General features: G+C 47.1%; 1 protein-coding gene across 5 annotated transcripts in view; it reads right to left on the reverse strand.

The window, feature by feature from the left end:
- LOC111158811 (ankyrin repeat domain 6) overlaps positions 1-18,420 on the reverse strand; it is a 188,493-nt gene that overhangs the window by 16,296 nt on the left and 153,777 nt on the right. For 2 of the 5 annotated variants that reach the window (XM_022521080.1, XM_022521079.1), the window contains exons 4-9: positions 12,260-12,358; positions 10,417-10,515; positions 6,400-6,498; positions 4,635-4,733; positions 2,596-2,694; positions 1,266-1,343 (exon numbers count right to left, since the gene is read on the reverse strand). In XM_022521080.1, the coding sequence (XP_022376788.1) occupies positions 1,266-1,343; positions 2,596-2,694; positions 4,635-4,733; positions 6,400-6,498; positions 10,417-10,515; positions 12,260-12,358 (573 nt within the window). Of the gene's footprint in view, positions 1-1,265; positions 1,344-2,595; positions 2,695-4,634; positions 4,734-6,399; positions 6,499-10,416; positions 10,516-12,259; positions 12,359-16,338; positions 18,341-18,420 lie in introns of those variants that run through there. The other 3 variants (XM_022521078.1, XM_022521083.1, XM_022521081.1) reach the window with 3 other exon arrangements.

Consider the following 18,420-nt stretch of genomic DNA (forward strand, 5'->3'; position numbering starts at 1 on the left):
AGGTAGGTTTTAAAAACGTAAATGAGGGGTGCCTGGGTGGCTCAGTCGTTAAACATCTGCCTTGGGCTCGGGTCATGATCCCATGGTCCTGGGATCATGACCGGAATCAGGCTCCCTGCCCGGTGGGAAGCCAGCTTATCCCTTCCCCACTTCCCCTGCTTGTTCCCTCTCTTGCTGTCTCTCTGTCAAATAAATAAATAAAAATCTTAAAATTAAAACAAAAAAATGAAATAAAGGCCACACAGACCTCTGGGCTGATGGGAGTCGGGTACAGCAGGGCCCTATCTAGAATTTTCCTCTGGCTCTCTCAGACTTTACCTGCTTACAGCATCAGGCATATTACGATTGAAAACGAATCTATTTTTGCTGTAATGTAACAGAGTACCTCTAATCAGGAAGTAAACCATTTCCTTAATATTGGACATTTAGATCCAAATTATTATAACAAAATATTGGACAGCAACAAAAAAGCAAACTGGCTTCCATCGTGATGAGTAATTATGTGAACTGCAGAACATTTTCCTATTATAATTAAGATAAAGGGCAGGATACAAAAGGGTATGTATATTGTAGGCACAATTATGAAAATTAGGTGTCTGAAAGGTAATATGAAGAAACAAAAAACCGTTATTTCAGGATGCTAAAATGAGGAACAGCTTATACATTATTAAGTGTTAGATAGTTTCAATCTCAACTTAAATGATATTAATTTTAAGTTAAATGATGCCCCAAATACCATTATATTCAATAAAAGGAAAGAACACCATTATATTTGACTGCCTCTAGTGGACATTAACTGCTTTGTTTGCCTACAATGGATCCCTTTCTCCCACCTTTCTCTGGGAAAGGCCCCTTCCAACCACACAGTCAAATGGATACAGCTGTCTTCCTAATGTGCCTGTCCTACTTGTTCAGGGCGTTTGCCCCAAACTCGTCAATCACGATCCTCTTCTGCATCATTTAAACCAGAACCTTTTCCCCAAGCACTTGGGGAGTTACAGTCCACAAAGCCAGTAAGGACCATGATCCAGCCACGGAGAAGAAAAGATGCCCATGTATGAAGACGAGCCGCTGAAACTTATGTCTCTGGTTCTAGTTATCCTGGGGGCCCAGGCGGATTCCTACATTTTCCACTGCCTGATTGTGAACCCATCAATTTCCTACTTAAGGTAGTTTGAATTGGCTCTAATAGATGGTCACCAGAGAATCCCAACAACTTTGCAGCCCCACATCAGCCATATAATGGAAAATCCAATAAATCCTACCTGGGGAGCTTTAGTGAGGAGAAGAGCAACTTCCGGATTATTGTGGTAGCGAGCAGTCTCCAGTGGAGTCTGGCCTGCCTAAGGAAAGGCACAGCGGAGGACAAGTGAGTAAAAGACACCAGTCCTGCCCACACCTAGCCCAGCGGGGACACTCAGCCACACCGCAAGCTCAACAAGATACAATCACACGTAAGACCTGGCCCTGCTCTTGAGGCCCACCGCGGTCAGCGGGGGAGCCACGTCACACCCAAGGGCACAGTGACTAGCAGCACACAGCAGCAGAGGGTCAGTGCGGACCCTTGAGGAAGCAAAGCTCTGGAATGCCTGCCCACCAAGGAATCCTTCCTAGAAAAGAGAGGAGGGAATGTGAAAGACAAGGTCACGGTGGAAGCTTTCAGCTGAAGAAACACAAAGGACCATCACATGCAGCCGAGCAATGAGTTTTCCCTGGAGGACACTTGGGATGTCCTCCCAGCCATGTCATCTGGGCCCCAGATGAGGCCCCAGCCAGTCTCAGGATCTGGATTGTAAAGAACAATTAGGAAGCTATGGCCATATGGCAGGCTCTAGGGAGATCAAGCCAAAAGGTAGGAGTTGATAACTGAGGGATTCAAAGGAAGGGAAAGACCTCAGGGTACAGGTACGGTGACGCACCACCCGATCAGGTGGGAGAGCTGTGAGGAGGAGGAAAGTGGGGACTGGCTACAGGAGAATTTTGTCAGCTCCAACACTCCCCAACTCTCCACACAACTGTCTGACCCCCAGCCCCTCTGAGTCTGTGCTGCTTCAGGAGGGTAGAGACCCCAGCTCAGTCTCAAGGAAGAAAGGGTGCCTGAGCCAGCGCCTGCCACAGGGCCCAGGAGAGAGACGGAAGGGGGGAGGTGGGATACTGAGAGAGAGAGAGAGAAGGGGATTTTGGAGAAGAGAATTTTGAGGATGATTAATCTGACAGTCATGTGGCCACTTTTCTGAGAAACCGATCCATGTACAGGGCAGGAACTCCCTTTCCATAACATCCACTTGTCAGTTTACTCTGACACCCATGACCTTCCCTTTCCTGGCAGGATGTGCTCACTTGAGCTAGGAGTCTAAAGATAAATGCTCAGGGCTCAACAGTTCATGAGCAAGGCTTCCCTCAAGTCCACCTCTGGGGTCCTCAGCTTTAGCAGAAACCCAGCTCTTACAGAGTAAGGCTGGGGAGCTTTGTGCCTTTTGCAGAGTAAGACTGGGTGAGGCTAGGTGCCCTGCAGGAGGTGAGGTAGTAACAACACCCTCCATTCTGGAAAGGGGTGGAAATGATTTTCAGAAACATCGTTGCGACTTCACTTACATTATTAACAATGGTCCCATCTGCTCCAGCTTCCAGTAAGATTTTAACCACCTTCTTGTGATTTAGGGCAGCAGCAACATGAAGTGCTGTGTCTCCAGCCTGAAATTAATAAGAAAGGCTGCTAAACTCCATCTGAAAATGGTTTCCAGCCCTCCAGTTTTTCATCCCATGGCCTGGTGGTAGCTTTTCAAATTAGGATTGGCCTTTGATAGGGGACCCTTAGTTCAAGGGTTATGTGGTTCTCTTTCGAGAGGTCTCTTTAAAATGACCTACATACAAAGATCACATTCCTCTCCGATGGAGGATACCAGAAATCACAGAATTGAGTACAGAGGGCAAAGTAATGCTGGGTTGGGGTTGTTGAGAACGGCGAGACCTGAAGCCTTCACCAAGATAGGATAACGGGCACCCAGCCAGGGGCCAGCAGGCTAGCCATCACAGGGCTCTGAACCATGTCCATCTGCCCAGGCAGAGGACCCCTTAGTTTCTGAGTACTAGAATGAGCAGAAGCTGGGAGAAAGTGGCTACTTCTACAAGCGCTGGGTGGGAGGGCGGGGCTGGAACCCCAGCCCTGCAGCACCTGTGGGAATGTAAAGAGCCCACTGGGAATCCCTTCGCAGGCTCAGGAGGTTCTTCATTTGGGTGGAGTCACTGAAGAAAAATCAGTGTTCACTTAAGACCAGCAGTTTTTAACCTCTTACCAAGTAGCCTATAATAAAGTTCATATTTTCTTCATACAAAAGATGGTCAGTCAACTATGGACAACGGCAGCTTCATGGGCCAGTCCCCAAGCAAAGGATATAAGCAAATGAGGCAAATACAGATGTGAAGTAATCTGTTCTCTCCCACTGGGCGAGCAGGTCACGTTCCAGATGATGGGTTTTCTTGGGCAGCATGGAAATCTACCTGCCCTGTGGCCCTCGGCCCCCAGGAGTAGCCAGGGCAGTTGTGGTTCACTGCTGAGTCACTTAGTTGTGGGTGCTGGGGGATGCTCTCCAGCAGGGGTTTCCAAGCTTGGCTGCAAACTGGAGTCATCTGGGAGCTTTGAGAACTATTGCCACCCTGGTCACACCCCCAGACCCTGACTGAATTGTTTTGAAGTGTGCATTGGGTCTGGGGATTTCTCAAAGCTCTCAGGGGACTGAAACACCCTGCCAAGGTTGAGAAACACGAGTTCGTGGGGGCTGGCTAAGTGTCACCTGTCTGATGAGCTAGAAGCCGCTGGAAGCCTGGAGAATGACAGGATTAGGTATATAGCTGGGCCAGTGGTTCTCAATCCTGTCTGCACACTCAGGTCAAGGGCTCTCGAAAAATCCCATTACCTGGATTCTGGTCTTTTAAACTGCTGTAAGATTCAGCAGTGGTATTTATAATTTCCCTGTTGATTCTTAATATACAGTGGGAGTCGAAAACCACTGTTAATGGGACACAGTTAATCTGAATAATGATCTGTTTTTAAAATTTCAGATATACGCACCCATACTCAGAAAAGACAATGTTATCACTTAGGTATCAGTAAATATCAAGACATTTAACAAATTGAAGCTACTGTAAGTCACACACATTGCCATAGGACACTGTAATAATCACAGCTTTATGGCAAACCCCCAGGATATGGCACAGATGCTGATCACATACCCGATTTTTCAGAGACCAGAGACTCCATCAGCTCCAAGTGGCAGTGCAAGGAGCAGAACTCAAGGAGTCAGGAGACACCGAATTCCCTTGCTTATTAAGCCACATTCCTCTTTGTGGGTTTCCTTTGTAAAAGCATTGCAAGCAAAACCTGCCCCAGCATCTTCAGAAAGCGTTTGATATGCAAATATGGAGATATGCACTGGAATGGGAAGAGCAGGCTCCCTCCAGGAAGCCAGATAAACCAGGAGCGCAGAACTCCGTGCAATGCAGAACTCCGTGCAATAGTCAAGCCTCATCCCAGACTAGAGGCTCCCAGCAGCCTCGACCCCGCTTGTGCTAACACACCTGCCAGCCTTGTGGGAAGGGGGCCCGGTAGCCGTGGGGAGGACACATGCACTGACCTGGTTCTTTTCATGGACAGAACAGAAAGCACTGAGGAGGAGCTTAATGATGGACAAGTGATTATAGCGTGCAGCAACGTGCAAACAGGTGTCGCCTGCCTGCGGACAGAAATCAAACTCTGAGCACAATCTGAGCAGTTACTGGGGGAAGGAAAAAAGAAAAGAAAAGAAAAGAAAAAATTGATTAAAAAACTGGCAGACTAGCATATGTTCAAGGTTATCAGCCTGAACAGGAAGCCTTCACTTTCCCGTGGACGCTCCACCGCGAGACCCACAGCTTTGGCTGTGGTCTGCGGCCCCGCGGGCGTTCTGCTGTGCAGACTCTGGGCTTTCAGGTTTCAGATGCTGGATGCCCGCTCCCCACGAGGCCTTCACCAGAGCCAAGGCAGGCTCTGCTTACCCAGTGCTTGACAGGAACCCATTCACCACAGCCTCTCCTATAGCCCCACGCTCTGGAGCACACGGAATTAAGACCAACAGCACTGCTTTGGAAAGGAGCCCTCCTCCATCACGGATTCCTCATGGCTCAAAGGACAGCGTGGCAGGGAGAGCACTCAAGATTTTAAGATCACGCGTGTTCTAAAAAAAAAGTTCGAGCTGCATCTCATTTGAGTAGGACCCCGATAGCTCATATGGGGCAGAGCAATCTAGGGGAGCAGAGGAAGAGGAAATCACTGGCATAAAACAGGGCATTCAGAGAAAAACCTCACGATCAATATCTTCCTTAGTGGTCACCGGCTAAACCGCTCACAGAGAAAACTGGAGACAAAGTCAGGACATTCTGCGGTGTTTTCTTGATATTTTCATTCAAACTTTGTCTAGAGACAACGGCCACTCAGCATAACCTTCTCCCCTGGATTAAGAAGCGGCCAAGCTCAGAGCCCAGGTCCAGGGCATTCTAAGACCCACTCTAGAGGAGTCTGCCTTCAAAGACCATTTTTTGAGAGGAACCCCGGTCAGAGTCTCTAGTCCAGGAATGAGGCCGGGGACTTGTAAAGGAAAGACGGCTGCTTGTGGAGGGAGGGGGCATGCCCACGTGACCTCAACAGTCAGGAATCCTCTAAGAACTAGACCCATCAGCTCTTCCCAAGGGCACGTCCCTAACTGATTTGTAGACGCAGGCCCTGGAGCATCAGAAGACCTTCCCTGGATGGTACCGTCTGACATTCGCTAACTGTACAAAAAGGGGAGGGTAGGCCCACAGATCCCAGATGAGTAGGATTACTATTACTACTACTATTACTAGGATAGGTGGCTAGGGTGGAAGAAGACGCCCCTCAAAATACCTCACCTGGGGTGCCTGGGTAGCTCAGTGGGTTAAGCCTCTGCCTTCAGCTCAGGTCATGATCTCAAGGACCTGGGATCGAGCCCCGTATCGGGGGGGGGGGGGTCTCTGCTCAGCGGGGAGCCTGCTTCCTCCTCTCTCTCTCTTTCTGCCTACCTGTCTGCCTACTTGTGACTATGCGGGCAGAGATTTTCTGAACTCATTTGCAAGCGCATGCTAGGAGAAACATTGAAACAAACCCAGGCTGAGGAGCAGAGGGGAAAAGGATGGGAGAAAAGCAGTGTTTGAGTCTTGATTCCTCTTCTCCTGCCCCTGGCCGACCATTCAGGACGTAGCCAAAAAAAAACGAACACTTTTTAGACAGTCCCCAAACACGTTTCACATTTTCATTTTCTAGGTGTTAATACAGAAGTATGCTTTTAGGGTTGCTTTCCAAGGGGACACAAGAGAACGCGAGAGAAGCCGGATTTGTTCACCCACGTTATTTTTGAGGTCGGCACGGGAGCCACCCAGCAGGAGGACGCGCGTGCTCTGGGAGTGGCTGTTCTGGCAGGCCAGGTGCAGAGCGGTGTTTCCCGCCTTGGAGGAAGGCAAGAGAAGGGAGGACACGTTAGCGACTCGCTTCTTGGCAGACCTACACCGGGCAGGCTTCGCAGAAGGTTGACGGATACTTGCAAGAAAAAAAAAAAGGGTCAACGCTCACATTCTCTGCTTCCTGACTGGTGACCCCGGCAGAGGGGTTTCAGCCACAAGAATAGTTAATATGGAATCGGAAAGCCACAAGAGTCCCATCGGTCATAAAACCTTGGCTCTGCAACTTACTAGTTGAAAGTCACTGGTCAAGGCTCTTCATATGCTGTCCTGAATTCCTTACCTGTAAAATGGAGTGTGACCCCTACATCCTGAGGCCGTGAGGGTTAATCGGGAGTACCCAGGAGAGTGTTTACTTAATGGCAAAATGCTGTGCCCACATGCTGCATTGCACTCATTTTGGAGAGGACCACAGCCTTCCCACCCAACACGGACAACAGCTGTGGCTACCATACTCCACCAATGGAGTAAAAGCAACAGATGCCATGTCCTGTGGGGACAGCTAAAATGGAGATTAACTTGTATGCCTTCTGCAAACTGTCCGTTCTTGCATTTTCCTTAAACATCAAAATTGGAACTATGGTCAAGGTACCCACACAGCAGGCAACACGATTACGTCCACCGCTTATCATACAGATGGAGACCCTCGTGCTTTTTGGGCTCCACCAGCAATATGCCATTTCACAGGGACGTCAAGCGTCAGAATAATGTCTAGAGCAATCTTTCAGAAGGAATTCATGACACAAACAGAATTTTAAAACCGTGCAAACAGTGCCTGCAAGGCTGCTGATAAAAGTGACAAGAAATGCGGACAGCGTAAGAAGAGATTTGGTGTTCGTCTGAGAGAGCCTGGGAGCATGCGGAGGGTGGAGTCTACAAGCTCAGTGACTGCTGGGCTGAGCTACAAAGTGGGGTCAGGACTGCGACTGTGTGGGCTCGGAGCTGTTCACTGCCTACTTACAGCCCTTCCTCGCCCTGGAGCTGCGTCCACTGCACTGTCTGCCCAGACTCCGACAACGTTCTATTCCTCAACTTCTTGAAAATAATGAGTTTTATTTTTAAAAGCAAAACGAAACACAACACACAGAGAAAAACCGTATGTTGCTGGTTCACTTACCTCCCCTCTCATACCCCTTGCTCCAAGTAGCCTAGGTAGAATCTTTCTTGCTCACTGCTCCCTCCAAGGAACTGGAAGGTTACAAGCCTGAGGGCTTAGTGACCTCCCTCGTTATCAACCTTCTACTGCTTCAGAGTCACCTGGGGGAGCTGTTAAGACTAAGGGTGCTCAGCTGCGACCATTCTAGGGATTCTGATTTACTTGGCCTGGGGTGGAGTCTGGGCGGGTCAGGTGTCAGCACCGGAAGTCCTCAACTCTAAAAACCCCTGGACCCAGGGAAAAGTGGGACAGCCTGTCACTCTAGGCCCGGTTACCAGGTGAGTTTGCTCCCTCCCCCCATGGTTTTTGTTTAAAGTTTTCCAGGAGATTTTAAAGCACAGACATGTAGGGAGCCACTGCTAGCTTCGCTCTCAAAAACAAAGGATCGGCCCACATTTTAAACATTCCATTCCTGGTGCAAGGGCTCGGCGCCTGGCTTGGTGTAATTCTTACAGCACTGGCAGTAGGTTGTCTCAAAGGTGTTGGCTTCATGGCAGTTACTTATTGTGTTGAAATAAAAGGAATCTGATGGTTCTAGAACCATACACCAAGCTTTGCTAATGAGAAAATATCAATTACGCTGAAAAACATTTGGATTGAGAAAATTAAAAACCGCGGGGATAGAACACACAAATGATGGTATATTCAGACACTGGACTATTACTGGGCGATAAATGGAATGAACTAGTCTCACATGTAACATGGAGGACACTCAAAAACGTGAGGGGAAGACGTCAGGCATGAAGTGCTACATACTCTATGATTGCTTTACATGATGTTCTGGCAAAGGCAAAGCAGGTCGGCGGTTGCCAGGAGCTGGGAGCGGTGGGTGGGTGGGAGACTGCCACCCAGGGACATAAAGGAAGTCTTTGGGGCGATGGAAACATTCTACATCTTGATTGCGGAGGTGGTTACACAACTGTGTACATTCGTCAAAACTCATACAATATACCTAAGAGGCTGAACTTTATTGTGTATGGATTGTACTTCGGGAGCTGACATTTAGAAAATGTGACCTAAGTGGGAATATATATGCAGCAGGCGTTTTTCCGTCCCAAGTAATGAGTACATATTCCCCAGACTGGGGCTGATACACTCCCTGAGTAAGTTCTTACACAACAGAATGTTCTTACACAACAGAGGATCATTCAACCTTAAAAAAAGAAAGAAATTCTATCATTTGGGACATGTATGAACCCAGAGCACATTATGCGAAATGAAATAAGCCAGATAGAGAAGCAAATACGGTAAGTATTACATGTAGAGGGTGGGGGAAAACAGGGAAACACTAGGAGAAGGGTATAAAGTTTCAGTTATAAGACGGGTATCCTCTAACATACAGCATGGTGACTGTGGTTGATAAACTGTATATGAAGAATAGAACTGAAACATTTACATCAAAAACTTTTTAGAACTGTAAACATGAGATTATGAGCATGTTCGTTAACCTGATGGGGGTAATCCTTGTACAATATACACATATCTCAAGTCATCACTTTGTACGTTTTCAATACCTTACAATTTTATTTGCCAGTCATTTATACCTCAGTAAAGCAAAGGAAAGGGCCTTTTTAGAGGCTTTGCCGGAGGACGTGGCTGGTGCAGAACGTGGAAGTCCTGTTCTGGGACAGCACCTACCTTTGCTTGTGACAGTCTCTGCTGTTCTATCTAGAGAGATCTTGTGGTTTTCTGCAATACCTTTGGGGCCCCATACAGGACAGGAGGCAGTGTGGTGGCTCAGAGGGACTCAGGCTAGTTTATGGACCTGACTGTGTCATGAACAAGTCATGTGTCTTCGTTGACACTACTGGCTCCCAGCTCAGGCTTCCCTATCCATTAACTGGGAACCACTGGCTTCTCAGAGTTCCAGGATCTACGATACAACATGGGTCTGCCTACAACTCCTGTTCCAGACAATATACCACTTTGAAGAAATGAAGCAGCCACCAGTCTCCCAGGCAGTGGCTCAGGCATGATCGGAGATCTTACGATGCATGGACTGCTTCTTTAACTCATGCTTTGTCCCATGAGGAAACCATGAGAAACATTAAACCAGTAGACGACAGCACAAAGCTGTGTGGAGTGCCACGGGAACTCTGCAGGAAATAGCCTGATGGGCCTTCAGGGAGGGAGAGGCCACTGCCCTGGGAGCCCAGGTTGCAGGTTTATAGGTAGCCATGAGGAGCAGGCTTTCCCCAAGGGAGCAGGGTGGGGACGGGGACACGGTGAGCTCACTCTGATAGCGCACAAGGCACATACTGGGAAAGGCTCAGGGAAGAGGCTGCCGACAGGCTGAGGCCCCTCCAGGGAGGCCCGAGACAGCGTCAGGCGGGGGAGTTTTACTGAAAGTTTCCTGAGCGGAGGAGAAGCAGGATGACGAAGGGACTAGGCAAACTGGCCAGTCTGCTGTGAGGTTCTGCAGAGATGCCTTCATTACTAATGAGTACAGAAGGAGGGGGATGAGACATGATAAGCGACTGGAGGGAGACAGGAAAATGCAGGAGAAGAGGTGCTGCTGGCCCCTCCCTGTTTCCAGGAGGAGGGGCTGCTTGCCCAACCCGGATAAACCAACAGGAAAGCAGGGAGAGCCTGGAGAATTCGGAGGAAGACTCTTGCTCACCATGGAGATTAGGTTTCATTTCCCCTGCTCCCCCCAGCTCCTGCTTCGCTACGAGGAGGTTCATGCAGGGACGACAGCCCTCGCCGTCCTCACCTGTGAACGGAGCCTTCTAGCACCTTCGGGGCCTCACCTTGTTCTTGGCAAGCACGTTGGCTCCTGCTTTAACGAGCAGTTTGGCTGACTGGCTAAAACCGTGCCAGGATGCTTCGTGTAGGGCTGTATTCCCGTCCTGAGGAACACAGAAGGAGACAGAAAGCACATTACCCGAGACCTAATTCATCTCATTAGAATCGATACATCATAGTGTATTTCTGGGGCACACCACAGCTTCTTTCTCAAATGGGGCTTCTCATCGGAATCACAGAGCCCGGAAAATGATTTTCACTGGCTAGTTTCTCCACTCTCCCAGAAATGGTACATAACAAGAAACATTTTATTTTTTTTTATTAAAAAAAAAAAAATTGGGGGGAGGGGCAGCGGGAGAGGGGGTGAGAGAATTTTAAGCAAGCTCCACCCCCAGCACGGAGCCCAACTCGGGGCTCGATCCCATGACCCTGAGATCATGACCTGAGCTGAAATCATGTCGGATGCTTAAATGGCTGAGCTGCCCAGGCGCCCCGGAAAGTACCATTTTGGATGATGTACAGGGCTTCAATCTCTCCGGGAACCCCGGTTGAGAAAGGCTCATCCATAGGACACATTTAGCAGGAACATGATGTTCATTCCTTCCCACCTCCATTACCCCTTGCTCCTGGCCCCAGAGAGGACTCTGCAAAGATCAGGCAAGTGAGGAGTCCAGGTCATAAGCTGTTGGGCCCAGGAACTGGATAGGCAGATTCTTCTCTTTTTCTTCCCCCAAATTTAATCTCACCCAGTTTAATCCAAAGTCTCAGGGACCGAAACAAATAAGCAGACCCTGAGACAACGGTGACTTGTAAAGAAGATAAACAAGTGTTCTCCTTACGTGGCTTCTTAAATAAAAGTCGACCAATTAACACACACAGTTGTTATTTGCTTAACTTCCTCTAACAGAAATATTAAGTGCAGTAAAGTGAGTGGGGTAGGGCTGAGAGGGCTGGGGTTACAGGGAGGGAGAGGCATGCAGAGGAGGGGTGGAGCTGGGCTGGGGGCAGGCAGGTGCACTGTCCGGTCACATCTGGCCGCTGGCTTTGGCTTCTCTTCGTCCACACCACGAGACTGGCTGAATGGCACCGATACCCTCAAGGAGAAGGCTAGGTAGGGTCTCAAAGGCCTGGGAGCAGGGTGGTGCTAGGGATGGTAGTGGCCATGTGTGGGCTGGCCCGGGGGACTGACTGAACACAGCAGGAAGCAGAAGGAAAAGTGACTGGATGGGGACACGGGTAAGGGGGCTTCTGGTGTGCTGATAATTATCTGATCGCTCACAAACGGATGCTCAGTTAGTGAAAACGCATTGAACTGCACACTTATAATCTGCATATTTTTTGTATATGTAGGGCACTTTGTTAAAAAGTTGTCTAAAAAGTAAACACGGGCTGAACTGCACTTAATGACAAAGTTCCCTGTTTTAAGATTAACGATTTAAAAGCAATGATTAGTATAAAATATATCATTGGGATTTCTTAAAGAATTGATTTTGTTCATTTTTTTCCTTCCAATATATTTCAAATTAATTCTAATATATATTTTTAAAGGAGGGTGAGCAAGTTAATTTGAGTCCAGGGCACATGCCTTCCCCCAGCCAGGCCTCCACAGGTCTCATTATTTCTAGACTTTTTTTCTTTACCATTTATATATGTGGTTGCCCATTGCTGCCACAGAACAGGGGGAGGAATAAAAAAATACGATTTGTTGGGATATGAGATACTCTTTCAAAAGAAAGTTGGGCTGATTTATCATGTTAAAGCATGAGTGAGAAGACTTAGGAAGGATAACATCTCGAACAGTCACAAGTTCCCAAAGCAGGGTCCTCAGGTGGCCCTGTCCCCCATCACCTTGTCTTGGCGGTCCAGAGCACAGCCTTCCTGGATGAGTGCCGCGATGACATCCGTATTCCCCACCACTGTGGCCCGGTGCAAGGCAGTCTGATCCCCCTGCAGAGGGACGTGGAGGCAGGAACAGCAGTTAGCTCTCCCAGCCCCGCCCTGCAGCACTCCCTGCACTACTCTGACACAAGGACATCTCCTGTCCTCCATTGGAGCAGACCAGCCATCACACCAGGCAGAGCTCTTCTGTTCGCAAACTCAGTGGGGAACTTCAAACCAACCACAGAACAGCTTCAGAGCTGACCTCAGAATGAGAGTCAGGCACTCACCTGCCGCCCCAAGGAATGGCAGAGTTCAGAGATATGACTGTGAAAAGTGGGTCTGAGAGCTAGACTGCGTGTGCCGTGCAATTAAGCCAGCAATCTTTACTCCCTGCTGAGTCCTCTAGTTGCCTGCTCTCGTTCAGAGGCATCACTCCCCAGCTGTGTCAGCTAGCAACACTCAGGATTTGATGAAGGGCGCTTATTTGTTGATCAACTTATATGGGCTGAGGGCAATGCAGTGGTTTATACCACGTCGTCTGAGGACTCCAGGGGCTATAAGCTATCACTGCATACGTCTGTGCGGCCTCTTCTGATATGTCATGACAGCATCCTTGCTGATTCATGCTGCCTTTTCTTTAGGATCAGATGCCAGGGATTGCTGACCTTCTCTTTCTGCGTCAGGGCGGCAACGGGAACCTGACCCTTTCGCCTAAGTGCATTTGAGAGAAAGTAAGATGGCCCAGATAAGAGAGAGTTCCGAAGTCTGTAAGAGCACATCTCATCTCTGACATATACTCAGGAAATCAAGTCGAGACAAATTAAGTCTGGCCTGGGGTCCAAACTGGAACGGGGAGGTAAGTGAACAGTGTGGAAAACTTCTGGTAGGGAGGAAGGGGTGCAGGCAAGGGGGACAGGAGATGTGAATCTTGCACAGTCTTGGGAGATACCTGGCACTTCACTGGGCCTCAGTTCTTAACCTGCACCTGTAAAAGGAGGGTGGGTGCTCCCCCAGGTCTGTCCCTTCCCTTCTTGGGTTCTAGGATTTGGCTGGTAAGAGTTCTGCACAAACGTTCTGGTGGAGTACCAGAGGGGCAAAGGACATGCCCCTGGGCATCCCTCATCTTCAGCCCAAGAGAGGAAAGAGAGATTATTATAAGACAAATAATATAGAGCTTTTTTAAAGAGGGTTGCACTGATACCTATGAACTGCCTTAATGAAGTACTGATTCTGCTTACTGAACACCTTGGGATCTAGAACAAACAGCAATGCGCATTAAAGTCACTTGACCCAAACAGAAATTCTGGAGGTGGATGGTCATAATGATTGTACAACAGTGCGAACGTGCTTAACGCCACTGAACCGTACAGTTAAAAATGGTTAAAATGGTAAATTTTATATTACATGAGTTTTATCACAATAAAAAGCACTTAATGCTATTTAAAACTCACGTTTACTTTCTTAAAATTTAAAAAAAATCTCCCTTTAAAAATCCATGAGGGGAAGTGATTTTTATTTTTCACCCTTATAGTTTTAAATAGTTTCCTACTTTTTATACTTAACAAATACAATTTTAGCCACAGGAAAAACTGCTATTTATTGAAAGTCTACGTTGTAACAATACACCGATAATGGGACTGTCCGTGTCTCGGACTCTTTTCTCACTGTTCATGTGTAGAATGTAAGGGATTTCCAGCTCCAGTATTACGATTTGTCCACTGCCCACAGCATGACTATCATGAACCCTCCCCCTCAGCATCCTAAACCATTATTCCCATTACACATTAGGTTTAGACTGGGTTTTCTTCTTGTCCACCTTCCCAGAGACCCCTTACTCAAAGAGAACCCTTTCTGTGCGCCTGCAGTCACAAGAACGTGGCCCCTGGTGGGTGGGTGAAGGAGGCACATCAAGCCATTACACACTCACTTCGAACATTCTAGGAACTGTTTCCAAAGGCCAAGCACTATGTCCAAACAAGTCATCCTTTGAGAAACTGCCCAAGTCTTAACTTTAAAAAATTTCTGGAAGAATTTCCAAGACTGCCATTTCCCCCATCAGAATGGTAACAGGTTTTCCCAAAATGGGCCTCCAGTGCAACTTATGACCTGAGGAGAAAGATGGTGCTCTGGTCTCGGTAAGAAGGGGAGACTGCAGCCCACCCTCTAGGGGCAAACACTGATGGGGCCTTTTAAAATTCCTTCAGACTGCGGGCACTCGAATCCGCACTCTTTGCACTGATGAGAACAACCTTGTCATAGAACAGAACTTAACCATTCGATCTGTGTTGTGCACAAAGCCCGGAACTCATGGGTCGTGTCGGCCACTCTTCGGTCCGAGCCAGTGCACGAGGGGCTGGTTGGGGCACCGTCTAGCCTAAGCCTTGCTGCAGGTCAAGTGCTTTATCCTGTTTCACAAGCTGCCCCTCAATCACGAGTTTAAGCAGCTTTGGAGCCAGAATATCACTATTATTTATTACTTGCTCTCAGCAGGAATCTTCCATTTTTGCTTAACTGGAGAGGTCTTTCCTTTGTGAAACTCTAGCTCAACGAAAGAAGCTAAATCTAACTTTTGGTTTAGCCTTCAAAAGTAAATTTCCAGATGGATTATCAAGCCTCAAGGAAATCTAAGGACTTGGGTGAGGCTGCCGTGAGGACACTAACTGTCCTAAGCCATGGCATAGTTGTCTCTCCCAGAGACCCTTTAGGGGCACTGCCTGTCTCCAGACCACTGCTTCCCCTCCGTCTTCACTGCCTCAGAGACCTCACTCTGAGCCCGGGGCCTGGCCTCATCAGTTGGATAGAGACTGCGGAGAAGGCCAATGTCAGCCTTTCCCCACCGAAAGTGGCTGTCATTCAGCCACGCCGTTAGCTTTGCAAACACTGGATGGGACGGTTCTGGAGAACTGAGGAAGGGACTTTCTCTGGCTTATAAACACCAGCTACTCCAAAGTTACGAGGATGAGAGCTAAAGGCCACTCAGAGAGACAGGAAACCTATAAGCAAAGAGCCACCCTGGGCTATCTATCTCAGAGCTACTCTTCCCCAGAACACACAACCCAGTCAAGTGCCTGAGACTCTCAACTGCAACAGGGCCTCCTGTTTTCCTCCTATATAATTTACTGTGGAGGTATTTCCTCTTTGAAACAGGAAACAGAAAACCACCAAGCGTGTCCTTAATACACACTTATTAGCAGACCCAGGCAGCAACTCTGACATAATCCTTATGTCTATATTATCTAAATACACCATGAAATTCTGAAACTTTGAAGAAAAAAAAAGGCTGGAAAAAGTATGACACGCTTAATAGCACTCAACAGTTATTTGTTCAGTAAATATTTATTGACCTTCCACTACACTCCAAGTGGCATCTAATTCTCATTTTATTGATAAAAAAATTAAAAAAGCAAAAAAACAAAGGCTCAGTGCTGTTCAGTGCCTACCCAAGGATAACCAGCTAATTCGGGATAGCATGGTTAGTCCAGAATTCAAATTGTCAAGGCTCTTTGCGCTCAAATCCAAGCTATTTCCGCCCCGTGAAGTCAATGAACCTCAGTGCAGGCCTTAAAAAAGATCAGCTGCCTCTTGATGGCATCCCCTGGCTGAGTGCTTACACAAGGCCACGGCCACTCCAGGCGCCCAAGAAGTATCTGTGGAATGATTAACTACAAGGAAGCAGAAGGAAAAACACTGCAGCTGGAAACGCCAAGAGCTGGCCACCTCGCAGTTTGGCACTTCAGGCTGGAACATGCTGACCTGTCTGCAAAGTGTGTGAACTGCCAGCCCTCAATGTTTCTGACTTCAGTGCTGCTCACTTACGGAACTGAAAGTCTACATCTTGGTTGTGAAATACTTTTAGTTCTCTCTCCTACGTGGTGTAAGAGAACGGGCACAATGCACACAGATGCCGAAGCTAAGCTCATGGAAGAAACCTGAGTCCCACTAAGATGGAACATGTCCCTCTTCAGGATGGATCCCCCCAGGTGGCACAGATGGACATGTCGCCAGGAAGCCCAGAATGGTGCAGGTGTGCAAAGCAAGTTGCTGACCTCTTTTTCTCTCTCTGATCTTCTAGGGTTCTTCCTAGCCTTTCTTCTCTGGTTTTTCTTATTTTTTTCTTCCTTCGTGGCTTTTATCTTGGCCACAGGGTCCTGGACTATTTCTGAGGCGGGGGCCGTGTGGTTGCTCATTGACCAATCAGAGATGGCATTAGAGCTCCAGTGTGAGTTGACAGGATTGGCCGGAAGCAAGAGGGAATTTTCTCCTGGAGTTGCATATTCTAAAGAACTGGTTTCCACAGGTGGAAATTCATAATAATCCCATTCCAGGCCACTGGAGGTCATTCTTCAACTAATTCTCTGTCCTTACCATGACATTAGGAATGTATCTGTAGAATATGAAGTTAGGAGTAAATTCCTCACAACATTAACATTCTCTATTTCTATCCATCATCAAGGCAGGTAACTTCTGAACTGATTTTTTCCAAAAATTAATGTCCCACCTTCTTTAAAAAACACCCATAGTTTTTGTCTGCAAATTCTTGCATGAATGTTAAAGCTGATCACCAAAAGGCACAGTAAATATGAAGAGAGCCATGAACAATATCCCGGCAAACTGCTTCAGAACTAGTGAAGATCAACGCTACCTTCTCCTTTCCCAACCATTTTTACACTGTTTTGTTGCTGTGTTTTTGTTTTGTTTTGTCTTGATTTAAGTTATCAAGGAGAAGCAACGTACACATTGTCTGATTAGGGCAAGGAGAAGATGTAAGAAAAGGCATTATTCCAATAAATGAAATGAAGGTGTTCCTATCTAAAGGTAGCGCTGCATTACCTTCAGCTGCCATGTCTCCCCTCCTTGGCTACCTTGTGAAAACTCCTACTTTACTTCCTACCTTGCCCGATATAAACACCCCAGCCTTACAGAAACTTCTAGGAAGTTAGCATGGCTTTCGCTGCATGAGAACACAGTGATTCTCGGAGCACAAGACCTGAAGCAGGACTTGGTTAGGAATGGGTTAGCACCCTGGTGTGGTAGCCTAGCCAGCATGGCCAGTGACGACTTTAATTATGCAAAGAGAAGATGTGATGCATCAAACAGGTCTGCACCAGCAACCCCATGTTCTGCCTTTTCTGTGGTCAGAATCTCTTCTCTCTCCTTGTATGTTCATTCCTGTCATCTAAGGAGATGATACATAATCAGGAATGTTATGATGGTTACAGTGTGGGGGAAGAATGTATTATGACTCAAGATGGAAATCAATAGCCAAAAGCTAAATCAGCATCTTTTGAAAGTAACATTTTTGATGACCCAATAGGTTCCAAATATAACCAGAGATTTATGAATAATACCGGACAGCCTTCTGCCTGTACATAAAACAATGACATTTAGTTATTTCTTTACAAATGCTGTCTGTCCCATTTGTGTGTCGGCCAAGTTTTAGAACATTACACAAACAACTAAAGAAAATTAGAAGCACTTTAGTAACATATACCCTAGCACACCTGAGGGCCTGAAATTTGATTAACACTCCGTAACCACAGTTATTAAAGGTGAATCAGGAAGAGATTATGATAAGTGAAAATGCTGTACGATTTTGTGTTCCTCACAAAACTTATTTCTTAGAGTCTTACCACACAAATTAGAGTTGAAATTAGAAAGAGTTTCTGAAAACAGCTTCCAATCACATTATCACAGCATTTTTTCCTAATAGCTCATAGGAGGACAATTTACATAATCTTATCTATATCCTCCTCTTAGAGAACTTACTTCCTCAAAAGACACAAGGCAACCCTGTGCACTATGTGACATCACCCCAAGTATCCATTTCTGATTGACTCAGAAATAGATACTTGACTCTAAAAGAGTCAGTCAGAGTCTTTCTCTAAATAATCTGAAAGAAGAGACTCAGAGACTGAGTCTTAATAAAGGCATAGCACTAGGGGGAACTCTTTCAGGAGGCTTGCTTTTTCTTGGATTCAATGATATCAGTTATTTTTTCTTTTGAACAGGTCCTCTTTACACTAAGAGAAATCAAGGTGAGAAGAGGAAAATATTAAGTTTTTAGGGCCTACTTTTTTTTTAATGGTAAGCTTGGTCAATGACATATTTCCAATAGGCCTTGCCCGCAC

Source organism: Enhydra lutris, unplaced genomic scaffold, assembly GCF_002288905.1.
Source record: "Enhydra lutris kenyoni isolate GAN:26980312 unplaced genomic scaffold, ASM228890v2 scaffoldscaffold63, whole genome shotgun sequence".
NCBI classification, from domain to species: Eukaryota; Metazoa; Chordata; class Mammalia; order Carnivora; family Mustelidae; genus Enhydra; species Enhydra lutris.